Raw genomic sequence first — 15,762 nt, 5'->3', positions numbered from 1 at the left:
CTTAACCACTGAGCCATCTCTCCAGCGCCCCCCCCCCCAAAAAAAAAACAACTCCAAAACATTTAATTGATGTTTTTGAAAAGTGATAGAATTACCAAGGAAATGGTGAAATACTGTGTTGTAGTTAATTATTCTTTGCTTGTCAGTGGCCACAAGTCTGCAGAGAGTGAGAAGTAATTAGAAGTGAACAATCGAGGGCTCAGAATTCAGACATTTAGTTATCCATAATTAAATAAAATGAGCATGTTTATAGCTATGCATTAAGACCTTGAAACCTTCTTCAGTTGAACAATTCTGGATTGATAGCAGAACTTAAAGTTTTAGGAATTTTTTTCTTTTTTTTTTTTTTAAGCACTTAAACTAGGTTAGTTCTAATGTAGTACAGTAATAATTGGTCATAGTTCACCATTCTCAGCCCCAGCTACTTTATATGCTAGGTAAATGTTCTTCTACTGAGCCACTCCTTAGCCCCCCCCCAATGTAATCAGACTTTATTGTGTATTTCTGCATGTGAAACCTTGTACTGAGTTTTGACTCCTGCATTAACATAAACTTTCACGTTTACTTATATGTATGTATGTATGTATGTATGTATGTATATATGTATTTTAACAGGATCTCATATGTAGCTGTGACTGTCCTGGAACTTGCCATGTAGATCAGGCTGGCCTCTAGCTCAGAGATCTGCCTGCTTTTGTTTCTGCCTTCTGTCTCTGTCTGCTAGGATTAGAGACCTTTGTGCAGTTATTTTTCTTGCTCCACCATTCACATTGCTATTTTGTCCACTGGTTCTCTCCCTACTCCCAACCAACCCCCTTTCCTTCCTGTAACAGCCATTAGCTTTGACGAGAAAGTTAACTGTTGTAGTAAGTGATTGTTACTTTTGTTTCCCATTTTCTCCCGGCTGTGATGATACCTTGACCAAACTTGCTTCTGAACTTGGGAGTCTCAGGCTTCTCTTCCAGTGCTGTTTCTGGAAGCCCTTTCCTCCTTACTGTACTCTGTTCATTTTGTCTGTTAGGAGGCTGGCTGATTTTTGGATGCTTCAGTTTGAAGAGCATAGGTTTCTAGTTTCCTTCCTGTATTCTGCTCTGCTGTATAGTTGATAGTACAGCATGTTATCCTTCATATAGAGTTTGAGTACACTGCTGTCTAGGCTTCCTAGGACTTTGTTCCCTTGATGTTTCCATTTCTGTCTCTTTTTTGATTACCATTTGGGATATTAAATGGTCAACAATGGGTTACATAGTTGTGTGTGAAAATAACTGTGTAAGCATTTCCCAGCTTTTCTTCATTGTAAATGTTAATTGTATCTTCTTAGAGTCTTAAGGATTTTGGCAACTGGATAAACATCTTTTAGATTGAGCTCTTATTTTAAAAAGAAAACTGTTTTGATTGAATTTATATAAACAATTTGCCCCTCCTCCCATTTTGTTTCCCAAGGCACTAATATATACAAGTATAGGCAGATTTCTAAGAAAACCACATAACTGACTCAGTAAACTAGGGAGTAAAAGAATGTTTTGCAAAGGCATTGGGCTTCATTTTGACTTTTGAGACAGGGTCTTGCTATGTGGCTTCAGCTGACTTCAGACTTGTAACCCCTACCTTGTCCTGAGTGCTGAGACTGTAGTTGCTTCACTTTTTAAATGACTTATTATACCAGGCCATTTGGCAGATAATGACATATGAATGTGGTACATACACAGGGTATACAGACCCTAGGAGACTTAGAGATGGGTTCATAGGAGAGGTCACAGGTCTATAACTTCTAAATTCCCACTCTGACAAAGAATTCCTAAGGACACCTTTTTTGGGGGGCAGATGTCCTGTATAGGCCAGGTTGGCCTCAAACTAGAAGCAATCCCTCATGAGTGCTGAAATTACAAAGCATACCATTACACCCAGCAAAGGACCCTCGCCCCACCATAGAAGAATTTTACCATTACTTTAGTGATTTATTCTTGTCACTTGAAGTTAGCAAGTTTAGAAAATTTTGTTTTCTAAAAAATAAATTGTAATATATTCTGAATTTGTAGATTGAAAACATTAAAAAATTTATGATACAGCCTTAAAAAATAAAGACTAATGATATAAGATGATTTAAACTTTGAGTTTAATTCAGTGCATCTGAAAGAACTGAGTTTTTACAGTAAGCCCTCTGAGGCTGTCTTTGTCTCTTTGGTGGGGTAAAGTGGTTTGAATTGTTCTTGTATTAGTTTTATTCACAATGTAATATCAAGATGTAATGTCATGTTCTGACTTGGTTTGTTTGATTTACAGCAAATGAACTGCAACTTATCTCTTTTACTTTAGGCTTTCAGATAAACTTCTGTGAAAAGGCACAAAGTAAGCTAAATTTTTGATATTCTGTTACTTTTTTATTTTTTGTATCTATCTTGGTATTGGGAATGTGTCCACTGTTGTTTCAACTAACAGACCATGGTGATTTTACACTGAAAGAGCTTCCATTTTTCATTCTGTTCCTTCCCATTGTTATATTCTTGACTATAAATTGTTCTTGTTTTTACTTGAAATTCAAATAGGATAAAGCATGTGGGCTTAGAAAAAAAGAAGTATTCAAACTTAACTGTAATTTAAACCACAAATTGCAAGTTCACCTTTAAGATTGTGGTGCTGAAAGCCCATAACTGCATGTAAAGACTATGCTTTTACTTAAAAGTGTTTAATGCTCTTTTTTTTTTTTTCTTTAAAACAAATCTTGTTGCAGCCATATCCATCTGTCTGCATCTCTCCCTCTTTGAAGAGCTCTAAGGATAGGTTAGCACTACCGTGGGGCTCTTCATAGACTTCATCTTCATAGACTCATGGGCTGGGCTTAGTTCAGCCATAGCTCTTTGACCATGTAAGTGCTAGTCTCTAGGTTTGAGTCCCAGTACCAGATTAAAAAATTATAATAATAAAATGTTTGGGTTCATAGATATAGAATAGATTTTGTTTAAATAAGAAACTATTTATAAAACTGAGTCAAAATACATTTTGAACATTAAACAGATTATAAAATGAAGTTTTTTTTTTTTTTTTTTTTTAAAAAGGCTCATCTTAAGGAGACTTGTCTAGTTTAAATGAAAACATTCCAAAATGAAATGGTTTTATCTTCTGCTTCTTCATGTCTGGGGAAGAATGATGACCACTTAATGTATCTCATTCTTAAATTAGTTTGTAGGGAGAGTTTAACCTGGAGAAAAAGCAGTTCTGTTATATTAAAGCTTTTGTTTTATATATTTTTTGATGGGTCAGAAAGCTTAATTTTTATTGACTGGACTTTGGTTTTCTTTGTATTGCATTGAATAGAAATTTATTTCTTAAATGGCTTTCCTGTGATGTGAATATATATACATGATAGAGTCGAGGCAACAAAAGTTTTTTAGTAGGCACACTATTATCTTCCTCTTAGCTTAAGCACTAACCCACAAGTGTATAGGAATTTCTAGCCCATAGTGAATCTACTACAATTATATAGGTATGAGGTTGTAGTTTCTATTTCATGCTATCCTAATTTTTAATACAGTCATGGTAAATTTTAGCTATCATTTACATTTTAACATAATATTTGCTTAATATTTAGCAATTAAAATTTTATTATATACTCCAAGGCTGATCTATTTAGAATTTATTATTGTGTTCACTGTATTCTCATTGCCTTTAGTTCTAGTGGTGTATAAAACAAGAGGCAGGCACATGGTTGTGTTAACTCTAAAATGTGTGTGGTGCTGCAAACAGCTCCAAGGATAGGTTAGCAGTACTGTGGGGCTCTGAGTGGTTTGCCATTTCCTGTTACTGCAGCTCTGCCTGCTATGCTGTTCGGCTGACTCTAATAAGAGACACTGAGCCCCAGAACCTATAGGAGATTAATTGTGTGGGAGGGAAATATGAAGGCACACTTTACTAATTTTTTCATGCTGCTTGTCATTGTTTCTGTTTTCTCCTGACTTTCCTCAACTTCCCCTTTGTCTTTCCCATTTCTCTTTATTTTCTGCCTTTGAGATTCAATATCATTATATTCACTTCTTCATGAGGTACTCAATGACCTTAAGAACCGTTCAGTGAGTGAGGTTCCTCTGTAGAAATGAATAAAAAGAGGTACCTGCCCTTAGCAGGCTCACAGTGTAGTGGACAGAGTTGACTCCCCACTGATTATCAAGATCTAACAACTGATGTTACATGCAGACTGCTGAGAAACTTAATCCAGGGTAAGAATGGTTGCAGGATCGGATGTGTCCAGGACACCTTTATTTCTGCTGATTTCAGGAGAGAACAAGACTAAGAACACTGTGTGTCTTACGTTCCTTCCTTCTTTCCTTCCTTCCTTCATTCCTCCCTCCCTCCCTCCCTCCCTTCTTCCTTCCTTCCTTCCTTTTCTTGAGATGGGAGTCTGACTTCGTTGCTGAGATTGGCCTTGGTGCTCACATGGTCTTCCTGACTCAGCCTTCTGAGCAGTTGGGACTGTAGGTACATTCCACTATGCTTGCTTCAGTTTTGGCTTTCCTAATGAGAGCTGGAGGCTTGGGGATCCTGCTGCTGGCCTAACCTACTTCATAGTTGAGCAGAGCTATCTCTGTTGACTTACCCTGGAAGACTCAGGACAAGAAGTGCACATATCAGGGAGAGGAGGAACTGGACAGTTAGTAGGGAAGGCCAGCCTTTAGCCAACAGCATTGGTTTTTGTACAAATCATTGCTTATGTTTCAGGATAAGGATAAGCTTATGTTAACACTTTCCTCGTGATTTAAAACTTAAAAAATTAAAGTACAATTTGTAATGTTTGTGGCAGTTTTCTAGTTTGCAAATGTTAAGTTTGTTAAAGTAATCACCATTTCTTTAAAAATTAAGAATTTGAAATTGTCATTTGAGAAGTCGTTCTCCTCTTGGCTGATGCTTTGCCAGAAATGCCAAAAGAGTTTCAGAATTAGGGAAACATTTAATTAATTAACAGTAAATATATATTTTATAGTAGTTGTAGGAGAGGATATAGCAAAGAAGAGAAAATTAGGAATTGTAAAGGTGCAGCTGAAGCAGTGGTACCCAATTCTCCATCACAATCCAAGACTGTTCTAAGATGATCATGACTAATGGAAGCTCTGAGAGATTAATGTTCCCATTGTTTGACATGCACAGTTTTTGTTCTTTATGTTTCTACATCACTATTCCAATCAGTCATTGTGATTGCCTGCTTTAAGTTAGTGAAAGATTATTTGAAATGTTTATATGCATATTTACATGCACAGATAGTGTGAGATTCCAATTTGGGGTCCAGATTTTGTTAGAAATTGAATACTCACTTTGTATCTCATTTTTTAAAAATAAATTAGTCTGTGCATGTTTGATTTTTGATTTTATAAGTACTTAAGATAGTATATTTTAGGTAATAAAAATAAGTAACTTATTTATGATAACTATATTTCTTTTAATACTCTTGGATCATTGAATTTTTATGAATGTAAAATTACTTGAGGAAGAAATACCTTTTTATTTGTGAGAGTTCTAGATGTACAGTTTCTGCATTCCCAAGATTGAACTTCAGTTAGAGCCTATTGGTTAACCATGTTAAGCGATTACCTTTGTTCATGTAAATATGTTTATATAACTTATGACCAAGTTTGAATGCATCTTTTGTCTTTAGTAGATGAACTTCACAGTATGATTTGCTTGCTTTATAAAAACCAGTCTCTAGGAGTGAATGTTACTTAGAAACATTTTTCTGAGAAGTTTTTTTTTTTTTCTTTTGCTTGAGGTCTGCCAACCACTTGACTTTGGCATGGGTAGGGGACAAGAACAATATCTATAATAGATCCCTGGACATAGGGTTTTCCTCAGAAAATATCTGAAATCTTGTGCTAATCAGATTGAGAGTTTTTAGGAAGCTGTCCAATAATTTGGTTTTTATTTCAGTGTATTTGTCAGCCCATAGTGGAAGACTTCTTGGTCTCTGAAGAAAATTTGGTTTCTGTAGCTTTGCCTTTTACACTTTTGGTGGCTTTAAAAACTTCTTGTGTCTTTTAAAAGTGTTTTGCTTGGGAATGTTTGCAAAGCAGTAGAATATTACCTCCACTCTCCCTCCTTGTGTCTCCACCTATAACCTGACTTAGAACTCATTTTGTACCTCAGGCTGGTCTTGGGGTTTTACAACTACTCTTTCAGCCTTCTAAAGCTGGAATTATAAGTCTCTTCTGTGACTCTTAGTTTATAACCAAATTGTTATGCAGAAAGTGTGAGCTCCAGAGGTGAGCATTGTTCTGTGGCATTAAGTGAATTAGACTACATTAGTAGTCTAATTTTGGTGACGCTGCACATTGATATATTGGGGAAAGGTTTATGTGTGGAAGAGAGGAGGCTTTCTTATGACTGTTTCTTCTTACTGCTTTTTAAAAATTATTTTTTGAGCCAGATATAGCTCACTATTGTAGCCTAGGCTGGCTTGAACTCTATAAAGTTATGATCCTCCTGCCTCAGCTTCTGAATGCTAGGATTACAAGCATGTACCTTCATACCCTTAATTGTGAAACCTTTCTTTTATAGTAATTATCTCTTATTTTTAAATTGGTGGCAATAGTGAAACTGGAGGAAGGATGTTTCTTGAATCTTTTCAGAAATTTGTGTTAGATATTCATAGTTTGTTGAGCTGATAAGAATGTTTGTAAAAGGTGGCATTATTTTGACTTTATTGATAGGATAGAAAGAACCAGGGAAAAGAAGTTGTGGAGCGAGGGCCAGTTCTTCATAAATAAACAAAGACTTAAAAATTCATTTCTTAAAAATATTTACTTGTTTTTATTTTATTTATCTGTATATATACCTACTAGTCTGTGTATCATACACTTATACAGGACCCTCTAAGCCAGAAGAGAGTGTTGGAGCCCCTGGAACTGGAGTTACAGGTGACAGTGAATTGCCTGATAGGAGTAGGTGCTGGGAACTTAAGGTAGTTCTCTAAAAGAGCAGTGAGTCTTCCTTGATGTCAAGTCATCTCTCCAGCCCTGGCTCATTACATTTCTAAATCTGTTTTTTTTTTTTTTTTTTTTTTTTTTGGTAGTAAAAGTCCTGCAACTAATGACTAAAATTTTGTCATTTAGAAGTTACTGACCTCAGCTGAGCTTTTTTATAAAAAGAAACAAAATGAACACATTTACTGCTTTTGGGTATTTGACAAAAGAGGTGTTTTTTTATTATTTATTTTTTAAATTTTTTCAGGCAGGGTTTCTCTGTGTAGTTTTGTAGACCAGGCTGGCCTTGCTCAAACTCACAGAGATCCGACTGCCTCTGCCTCCTGAGTTCTTGGATTAAAGGCATATGTCACCACTGCCCAGCTCCACAAAAGCTATTTTTGTAGTGCTGGCCCATAAGCTATAGAGGCTGATGCCCAGTATATTCATCACTTTCTCTGAGGACCATGATAAAATGCCAGTATACAGCCCTCCTTGGAACAACACTCTGCCCTGAAGACCCAGAAACATATCTGTGGTATATGGGCAAGTCAGGTCCATTTGTTCCCTCTTAACATACCATCACAAGAGATGTTGCCTAATTATCTTCTACTTTGGAAGTTGTTAGAATACAAATTCTCCCTGAAAATTACTTTTGTTACTAGAAGGAAGATTTCTAATGGTTGTTACATTTAAGCCTGTGCTATTTTTGAAGAAGGAAAGCATTTAAATGGGATCTTCTCACATTACAGAGTTTTTCCTTTATGTGCCAGTTGCTATTGCTAACAGTAAAGAGATGTTTGACAGAATGCATGTGGCTGAATGGATTAGAGTATAAGTGATGTGGAAAGATTTCAGAGACCAGTCTCAGCTGCATTACTGTTCAAAGTTTTTCGGGTTTGCATACAAATTCAGGGTGGTGGTTTTCAAATAAGGTATGGTAAATGCTAGAATTCTCACTTCTTGGTTTTCTGTGTGTTCCAAATCCAAACAAAAATGTTCAAGGAGGTAGGCTGTACCACCAGAAATTTGTGGCTGTCATCTTGGTATTGGTCTTCTTATCAGGTGGGACTACCAAGCAAATGTTAAGCTGAAGTGAAGACTAAGGTGGACAAGCATTTCTCCCCTTTAGAGTGGCCCTTATAACAATAATCTGAATGACTGAGATCGATATGTACTTGTGTCTCAGTGCTGGAGACTTTGAAGCTGAAATGAATCTAGGGGTCTCTTTGAAGAACCATATATCCTTAGAGAGTCGACATGTGTACACAGGCTATGTGGTAGAAATAGGTGGTGGTGATGATGATGATGATGATGATGATGATGATGATGATAATGAGTTGAGACAGGGCCTCATCACCCTGGCCTATTCATTAATCAAAGCTTCTGTGCCCTAATTAAAAAAAAAAAACAACTTTTAGTTGCTAAATCGAATTAAAAGTCAACATTAAGTAAAAAGACATTTTTCATGTACAAGACTGGACTTCTGAATCAAGAGACTAGCTTTTTAATTTTTCTTACTTTTTTTTCCCCAGGTGCCATTCACTGTTTAGCGGTAACACTGTTAGCCCCTTCTTTTTTAACACTCCCATTAACATGCTGATTCTGAAAGTGTAAAGTGTGACCCCCCCTACAATGTTCTAAAACTTGATTCGATCATTTGTTTTTCCTTCTTGGGTTCTGAGGATGTATGTAACAAAAAAGAAATATGTTAGTTGGGATCTGTTTATATACTGCTTGCACAAGAAGCAGGTAGGATGCAGTATGTCTTCTTAGAATACTATTTACATTTATTCCTGCTATGCTTAATGTATTCTAGCCTTTTCAAAAACATCAATTCATAAGAATATTTTATGGGCAACAAATAGTGGGTAATTGTGTTCACTAAGAAATGAAACTCTTATTTACATTTTGGTGTTTTTGAACATAGAAGATGTGGTGGTTTGAATGAGAATGGCCCCCATAGGCTCATAGGTTTTAATGTTTAGTCACCAGGGAGTAGCGCTATTTGAGAAGGATTAAGACATGTGGCAGTGCTGGAGTAGATCTTGTTGGAGGAAGTGTGTCAATGGGGGTGGGCTTTGAGGTTTCAAAAGCCTATGCCAGCCCCAAGTCTGTCTGTCTGTCTCCCTTCTTCTCCCTCCTCTGATTTCAGATCAGGATGTAGCTCTCACCTCCTGCTCCAGTGCCATGTGTGCTGCCATGTTCTCTGTCATAACAGTAATGGATTAAGCTTCTGAAACAGCAAGCAAACCTTCTTTTATAAGAGTTCACTTGCTTTTTTAAAAAAATAAGAGTTGAGTTGTCTTGGCCATGGTGTCTCTTCCACAGCAGTAGAATAGTGACTGAGACAGGAGGTGTTTATTAAGGGTCAGAAAAAGCTATTCATTTTGTAGAAAGAGGTAGAACAGTGCTGTGATAACTGTACATACAGAATACTGACTTTGCATGGATGATCCCACTCCTTTCCTACCTCTCTTGTTTGCCTTGGTAATAACACAGTTAGGTTTAAATTAAAATTGGACTGTACTTTCTTTCCTTGAGCAAATGGGTGCATTCATTGTGGACTGTTTGCATCTTAAAGCTTGCTTTATCTTAGTCTGTTTGCTAATGAAGTTCTTACAGAATCTCGAAGTTCAGAAGAGGTAATTACTTAAGGCTGATGGGAATCCCTGTGGTAGTTGGGCAAATAAGGAAAGAGTATATCACATTTGCTTTTGACAAGAATCTGACTTTCTTATATGGTTAATAATAATATCCTAAGCAAACTTCCTAAGGAGGAAAACTCAGATCTGGTGGTTTTAGTGGCATCTCAGCTTATGTGCTGCTGTGAATATTTTACCTGCCTGTTGCATACAGGTCTCCTTAGCCATGTTACCTGGACTTAGTGAAGCTGCAGGCCAATGTGCTTCAGCCAGGGAGCATTCTTGTTTTTCTTCATTGCATTGAGCAACTCCTGGTTTTTTTTTTTTTTTTTTTTTTTTTTGGTCTTTTGAGACAGGGTTTCTCTGTGTAACTTTGGAGCCTATCCTGGCACTCGATCTGGAGACCAGGCTGGTCTTGAACTCACAGAGATCCGCCTGCCTCTGCCTCCCGAGTGCTGGGATTAAAGGCATGTGTCACTAATGCCCGGCCTGAGCAACTGTTTTTATCCCATCATGGCACATACAGTTTTATAATATTGACTGAAAAAATATTGATAGAATAGTAAGAAATGTGGTGAAGGTGCTAAGTGTTTTCTGTGAGGAGTTTTGTGGGGCAGAGCTCAGTGATATAGTCGTTTCTTCCCATTATGCAAAGTCCTGGGCTTGATCCTCAGTGCCACAAAACATATGAAAGACAAAAATATGAGAGAACTTTGAGCTGGGAATAAATGAAGGAATCAGAGAATGGATACTCTCTCCACCCCTGAACTTGGGCTGGAGATGTTTAACAGCTGCTACCTTTTAGGTGTAGGGGAAGCTGTAGCCACGCCTTCTTAGGGGCTGGCTACAGGTGTGCCTGACCACGCTTGTGAGGGTGTGGTCAGAGTGACATAGTGTGACTGCGTTTGCGCTTTCTGTTTCTCTATTGGGCTTGCGTACAGACTGCTGCCACACCGGCTGGCTAGGTCGCTCTGTAAGGCTTTTCCCTATTAAATACCCTTGTATTTCTACCTGACTCTGTATTGGTAATTTCCCACTATATTTAGGTATCTACTTGGTACCATATAGAGTGATGATATAGTTATGGAATTCCAACTCTTAGATTCCTGTAGAGAATGTTTGCAGAACCATTCATGCTTGGACCTAGGGCTGGCAGTTAGTGTTGGGTAACATGGCTCCATTACATCAGTGATTACAGTGTCATTAGATCTATCTGAGACATACTCCTGAGACTCAACAGGGATCATCTGTGAAAATGAGAAATGATAGGGGCATGAATGTTCAGGTTGTTCCAGGGGGTACATGAAAATGTGTATATTTGTATTTTTAAGGACTTTAAAAACCCAACTTGTTCTCTAGGCCTCAGTATGACTGAGTTTAGAAAACTGGCTGTTCTCCTTTAGAAAGATCTGGAATAAGTGACAAGGAAATTAGAATTTAAAACAGAAACAATAAATGCTAATTATAGAAAACTGTTTTGTGTATGTATGTCCATGCATGTCCATGTATTTGCTTATGTGTGTGTGTGTAAGGCTGGAGGCCAACTTCAGGTGTTATTCCTCAGGTCCCATAAACTTTGTTTCTTAAGACAGAGCTTTTCATTGGTCTGGAGCTTACTAAGTAGGCTAGGCTGGCTGGCCAGCAAGCCCCAAGCATCGCCCTCTCTCTGCCTCCACGGGGCTGGGGTACATGTGTGTGCCATTTTGTCTTACTGTTATGTGGGTTCTGAAGCTCAAACTCAGGTCCTCATGCTTCCAGGACAAATACTGTATTGACCAAGCCATCTTCCCAGATTTCTGAAGTAGAATTTTTAAAAGTGTGTGTGTGTGTGTGTGAGGGGGTGGGGGTGGAGAGACTTACAATTATAGCACCTTCAGTTATTGTGACATTTGGAGAGTGGCATATTTGTACATGTGTGCAGACAAATTATGTACAGGTATATATGGTTATGTTTTCTTAAAAATTTTTATTTCTTACTGCCTAGTTCTGTTTTTAAAGTTATTAATATACATTGATCCTTCCTAGTGTTATGGTGTCATTTTTTATAACATTTATTTGTGTGTGTATGTGTATACATGTGTGTGTATGTATCGATATACCAGTGGTCCCATTAGTGAGCATGTGGAGGTTAGAGGAATCTCTCCCTAAAACATTTGGTTTCTGGGGATTGAACTCACATTTTTGGGCTTGATAGCAAATGCCTTTACTTTCTCTTGTTGGTGGTAGTCATATTTTCAAGTGGAGTTTTTTCTTGACAGTAATGTAATAGTCCAGTTATGGATGTGCCACAGTTTTTATAGGTAATATAGCATAAATATCATTGCTTTGAACATTGTCTTTGTATACTTTTTAATATCCTTAGCATGTTTTTGTAGAAATTGAGTTATTAGTTAAAGGTACTTTGAAATGCTTCCTACATACTGCCTTTTGGAACTTGGATCGATTTATAGTCATAGTGGCAATGTGTTGAAGGTTAATGTGACTGATATAATAACAAGTGCTGAGACAGGTAAGAAGAAAATGAAGTTTTGCCCTCGTGGCAGTTGACATGTTTATGGTGGGAAAGATAGTGGCATATTGACATTTGAAGAGCATGCCTACCGCTTCATTCTTTTGTTGATATTGACACTAGGATTTGTTTATTCATGGTGGGAATAAATGTTTTAATTTTCTCATTGCTATGACCAGAAAGAAACAAAAGTAAAGGGAGGAAAAATTCATTTTGGCTCATGGTTTCAGATGGTTAAGTCTGTGATAACTTGGTCCCTTGCATTTGGGCAGGCAAGTCATCATGACAGTGGGAGCATGTGGCAGAGAAAGTTCTTCACCTTTTTTCAGACAGGAAGTAGAGAGAAGGGATTCAGCATGTGTTCATTTAAAAAGTCTCTTAGACAGACAGCATGCCTGGATCCCAGATTCCTGTGGGCTGAGATACTTCATTTAAGACTCAGATGGTCAAAGGTTTTGGGCTTGGAAGGTGATATCAACCCTTCTGCTGTATTTTCCTGGTTAAAGCCACATATAGCCAGTGAAGACTGGCTATAACTGTAATAAATATTATCCATGATTTTCTCACTTTTTGAAATCAATGGAGATATATAGGTTTGCTGACATATTTTATAAATTGTAAATGGTCATTAGTCTTACAAGATGGGATTTATGTTGTCCAGTTCTGGCCATATGATGCAGTGAGAAAAAAACAAGCCTGTTAGGTTGAGATGGAGGATGTTGAGATATCAGCAAGAAAAATAATAAAATTGAAATCCAATAAGTGTTGTTAACACTCCTTTGTTTTAGGTATTTATTATGTATAGTATATTTGCAGATTTCAGAGGTAAATCAGGATAGCTAAAAATTGAGAAGGTTAACAGTTGAATCACAGGAATAAACTTGAGGGTCTGAGGGAGGCAAGGTGGACCAGTGTGAGCATAGAGTCTCTCTGGGAACCACTTGATGATGATGGTGATGTATTCATGCATCTGTGTAGGTACACACACTTACGTGTACATTGCAGTTGATGTTGAATGTGCTCCTCCTACACTCTCTACCTCAGTTTTTGAAACAGGATTTCTCACAGATCCTGGGATTCACTCAGCTGGCTAAGCCAGTGAGCCTAGGAATCCTGGGTGTATGATGGCACCTTTGCGCTTGTCTTTTTGTGAGTATTGGGGATCTGAACTCTGGTCCCTATGCTTGTATAGCAAGGACTTTTCCCATTGAGCCAATTTTGATGATTTTGAATCTGTACATAATGCTGGTTCTTAATGAATCACGAGGAAATGAGTGTTTTCCTCATCTGTAAAAGGTGAGTAAGAGCTGTTTTTAGTTGCCTGGATTATCATGACTATAGATACACTACATGAGTAGAAGGCTATTTCTCAGCTCCTTCATCATGGTCTTTGAAGGAGAGCCAAACTCTGAGATAGACGAAGCTGATTGTGAACATGGTGTTAAAGGTGAGCATGTGTTGCATGTGAGCAGTTAGTTCAGGGACAATATTTAGAGTTCTTTATCCTCTTGCTTAGAGCTAAGTAAAGCTGGGTATATTTCCCATCACCTTCAGTATTCTACAAATTGCTTAGAATTACAGGGAAGGACATTTCTATGCCCCTGTGGATCCACTTAAATAAATCTTGACCTTCAGAATCAATGGATCTTTTTAAGTATATTTTTTATTATCTGAGAATTTCATATGTGCATCTAATTGCTGTAGCTTAATTATACTCATCTCTTCCTTCCCTAATTCCTCCTGGAACCCCAATTTTCAGATTCATGGTTCTTAGTAACCTTGATGGTCCTATACTCAGCAGCGTGTTTTTTTGTTTGGTTGGTTTTTTTTGTTTGTTTGTTTTTTTGTTTTTTGAGACAGGGTCTTTCTCTAGCTTTGGAGCCTGTCCCGGAACTTGCTCTGTAGACCAGGCTAGTCTCAAACTCACAGAGATCTGCCTGTCTCTGCCTCTGAAATGCTGGGATTAAAGACATGCACCATCACTGCCTGGCTGACAGTGCCTTTCTTATGTGAACGTTGAGGAGAACACTGTGCATAGATGAAGTAAAAGTTGATTTTGGCAAGTGTGGGGTATTCTCTTCTGACAGATTGGACAGCAGAACTCTGAGTGAGAGTGGTGCCAAGAGGCTGCTCCCCTTAGTCCTGGGTCTTGGACTGCCAAACTGCCCAGGCCAGGAGGTGGACCAGGCATGATTGTCGTATTTCCAGTATTAACAAATGTTCTCACTTTCTCCAAGCCATGAGGAGAACAAAAGTTAGGCAGTGTTTCCAACAGGGGTGATGGGTGGTCCAGAGCAGTTCTTGGGAAGGACAGACACTGGCCTATGCATATAGCAAAAGCATCAAGTGCAATGCATACTCACATTTCTACTCCAGTTGCTTGAGTAGCTGAAGTATAGTTATCTAGGGCTGTGTGGTCATGGCTGTTCTCAGATCACTAAGCATTGGAAATATTTTCCTCTCCTGTCACTGATCTCCTCTTAGGAAACCCCTATCATGTAAGTGTTATATGGTACCTGATTTCCGTTCATAGTTAAGGGGAGGTCCCCTCTCCTCTCTCTCTCTCTCTCTCTCTCTCTCTCTCTCTCTCTCTCTCTCTCTCTCTCTCTCTTTCTCATCCTTACTACATGATCATGACAATTCCAAAAGGGTATTGTTACAAACATGATTTTTAGCCATTATGTCAAATTCTATTTTATAGCTCTTGATCTCTTTGGAGCTAAAATCTCCATAGTCTTTTTAAGAATACAGTTTACTTATTTTTATTTTATGTGCATTGGTGTTTTGGCTGCATGTATGTCTGTGTGAGAGTGTCGGATCCCTCAGAACTGTAGATACAGACAGTTGTGAGCAGCCATGTGTGTGCTGGGAATTGAACCCAGGTCCTCTGGAAGAGCAGCCCATACTATTAACTCTTGAGCCATCTCTCCAGCCTTCCATAGGCTTTTTATAGCACCACTTCTTTTCTGCTAGTGAAACATCATTTCAGGTTTTCTCTTTCTTTCTTTCTTTCTTTCTTTCTTTCTTTCTTTCTTTCTTTCTTTCTTTCTTCCTTCCTTCCTTTCTTCCTTTCTTCCTTCCCTCCTTCCCTCCTTCCCTCCTTTCTTTCATTAAAAAAAATCCACAGTAATGTTATGCATGTTTGTATTTTTAGTGATTATAAATAATTGAGGGTATAGCTTAGTGTCAGAGTGGGTGCTTAGTGTGCAGGAAGCCTCAGGTTCCATCTTCAACACCAACCTGTCAACAGGAAATACCTGAATGCGTAGCAGCAGTGCATGATACCCTGGATCTTTTAGGACACTTGAGGAAGGGAGGAGTCAGTACTAATGGGTGAAGGAAGAAGATGCTCTGAAGGAAAAGCTGTGGATGTTTGGAAGAAGCATCTCGGGTCTGAAAGGCCATCCCTTCCTCTCTTGCCTTAGTCTCACCTGCCTGGGTCCTTCCTTTTCCTCCTCAGGACTATTTAGTTTCATGTTCATCGTCCCCTAAAAATTTGCAGGGTTAAGGTGTCTGCATGAGAGCTGTCAGGATAGTCTCCTTGTAGTTGAGACTTTGTGTTTGGAGAGACTGGAAACTTACAGTTCTTTCATATATTTGTTAGTGAGTGGTTGAAATACATACTTATTTGCAAGATTGAGTGTAAGTAGTGTTTAAATCTAAC

General features: G+C 38.1%; 1 protein-coding gene across 2 annotated transcripts in view; it reads left to right on the top strand.

Moving 5' to 3' along the window:
* Nucleotides 1-15,762, top strand: part of Map2k4 (mitogen-activated protein kinase kinase 4) — a 97,552-nt gene that overhangs the window by 10,547 nt on the left and 71,243 nt on the right. Inside the window, exon 2 of one of the 2 annotated variants that reach the window (XM_027427141.2) lies at nt 2,317-2,349. The exons of the other annotated variant lie outside the window; for it this stretch is intronic. Coding sequence (XP_027282942.1) covers nt 2,317-2,349 — 33 coding nt within the window. The remainder of the gene's footprint in view (nt 1-2,316; nt 2,350-15,762) is intronic. 2 annotated transcript variants of the gene reach the window in all.

The sequence above is a fragment of the Cricetulus griseus genome, chromosome 7, assembly GCF_003668045.3.
Source record: "Cricetulus griseus strain 17A/GY chromosome 7, alternate assembly CriGri-PICRH-1.0, whole genome shotgun sequence".
Classification (NCBI taxonomy): Eukaryota; Metazoa; Chordata; class Mammalia; order Rodentia; family Cricetidae; genus Cricetulus; species Cricetulus griseus.
Note: the sequence above shows the minus strand (reverse complement) of the source record. Positions and strands in the feature narration are given on the sequence as shown.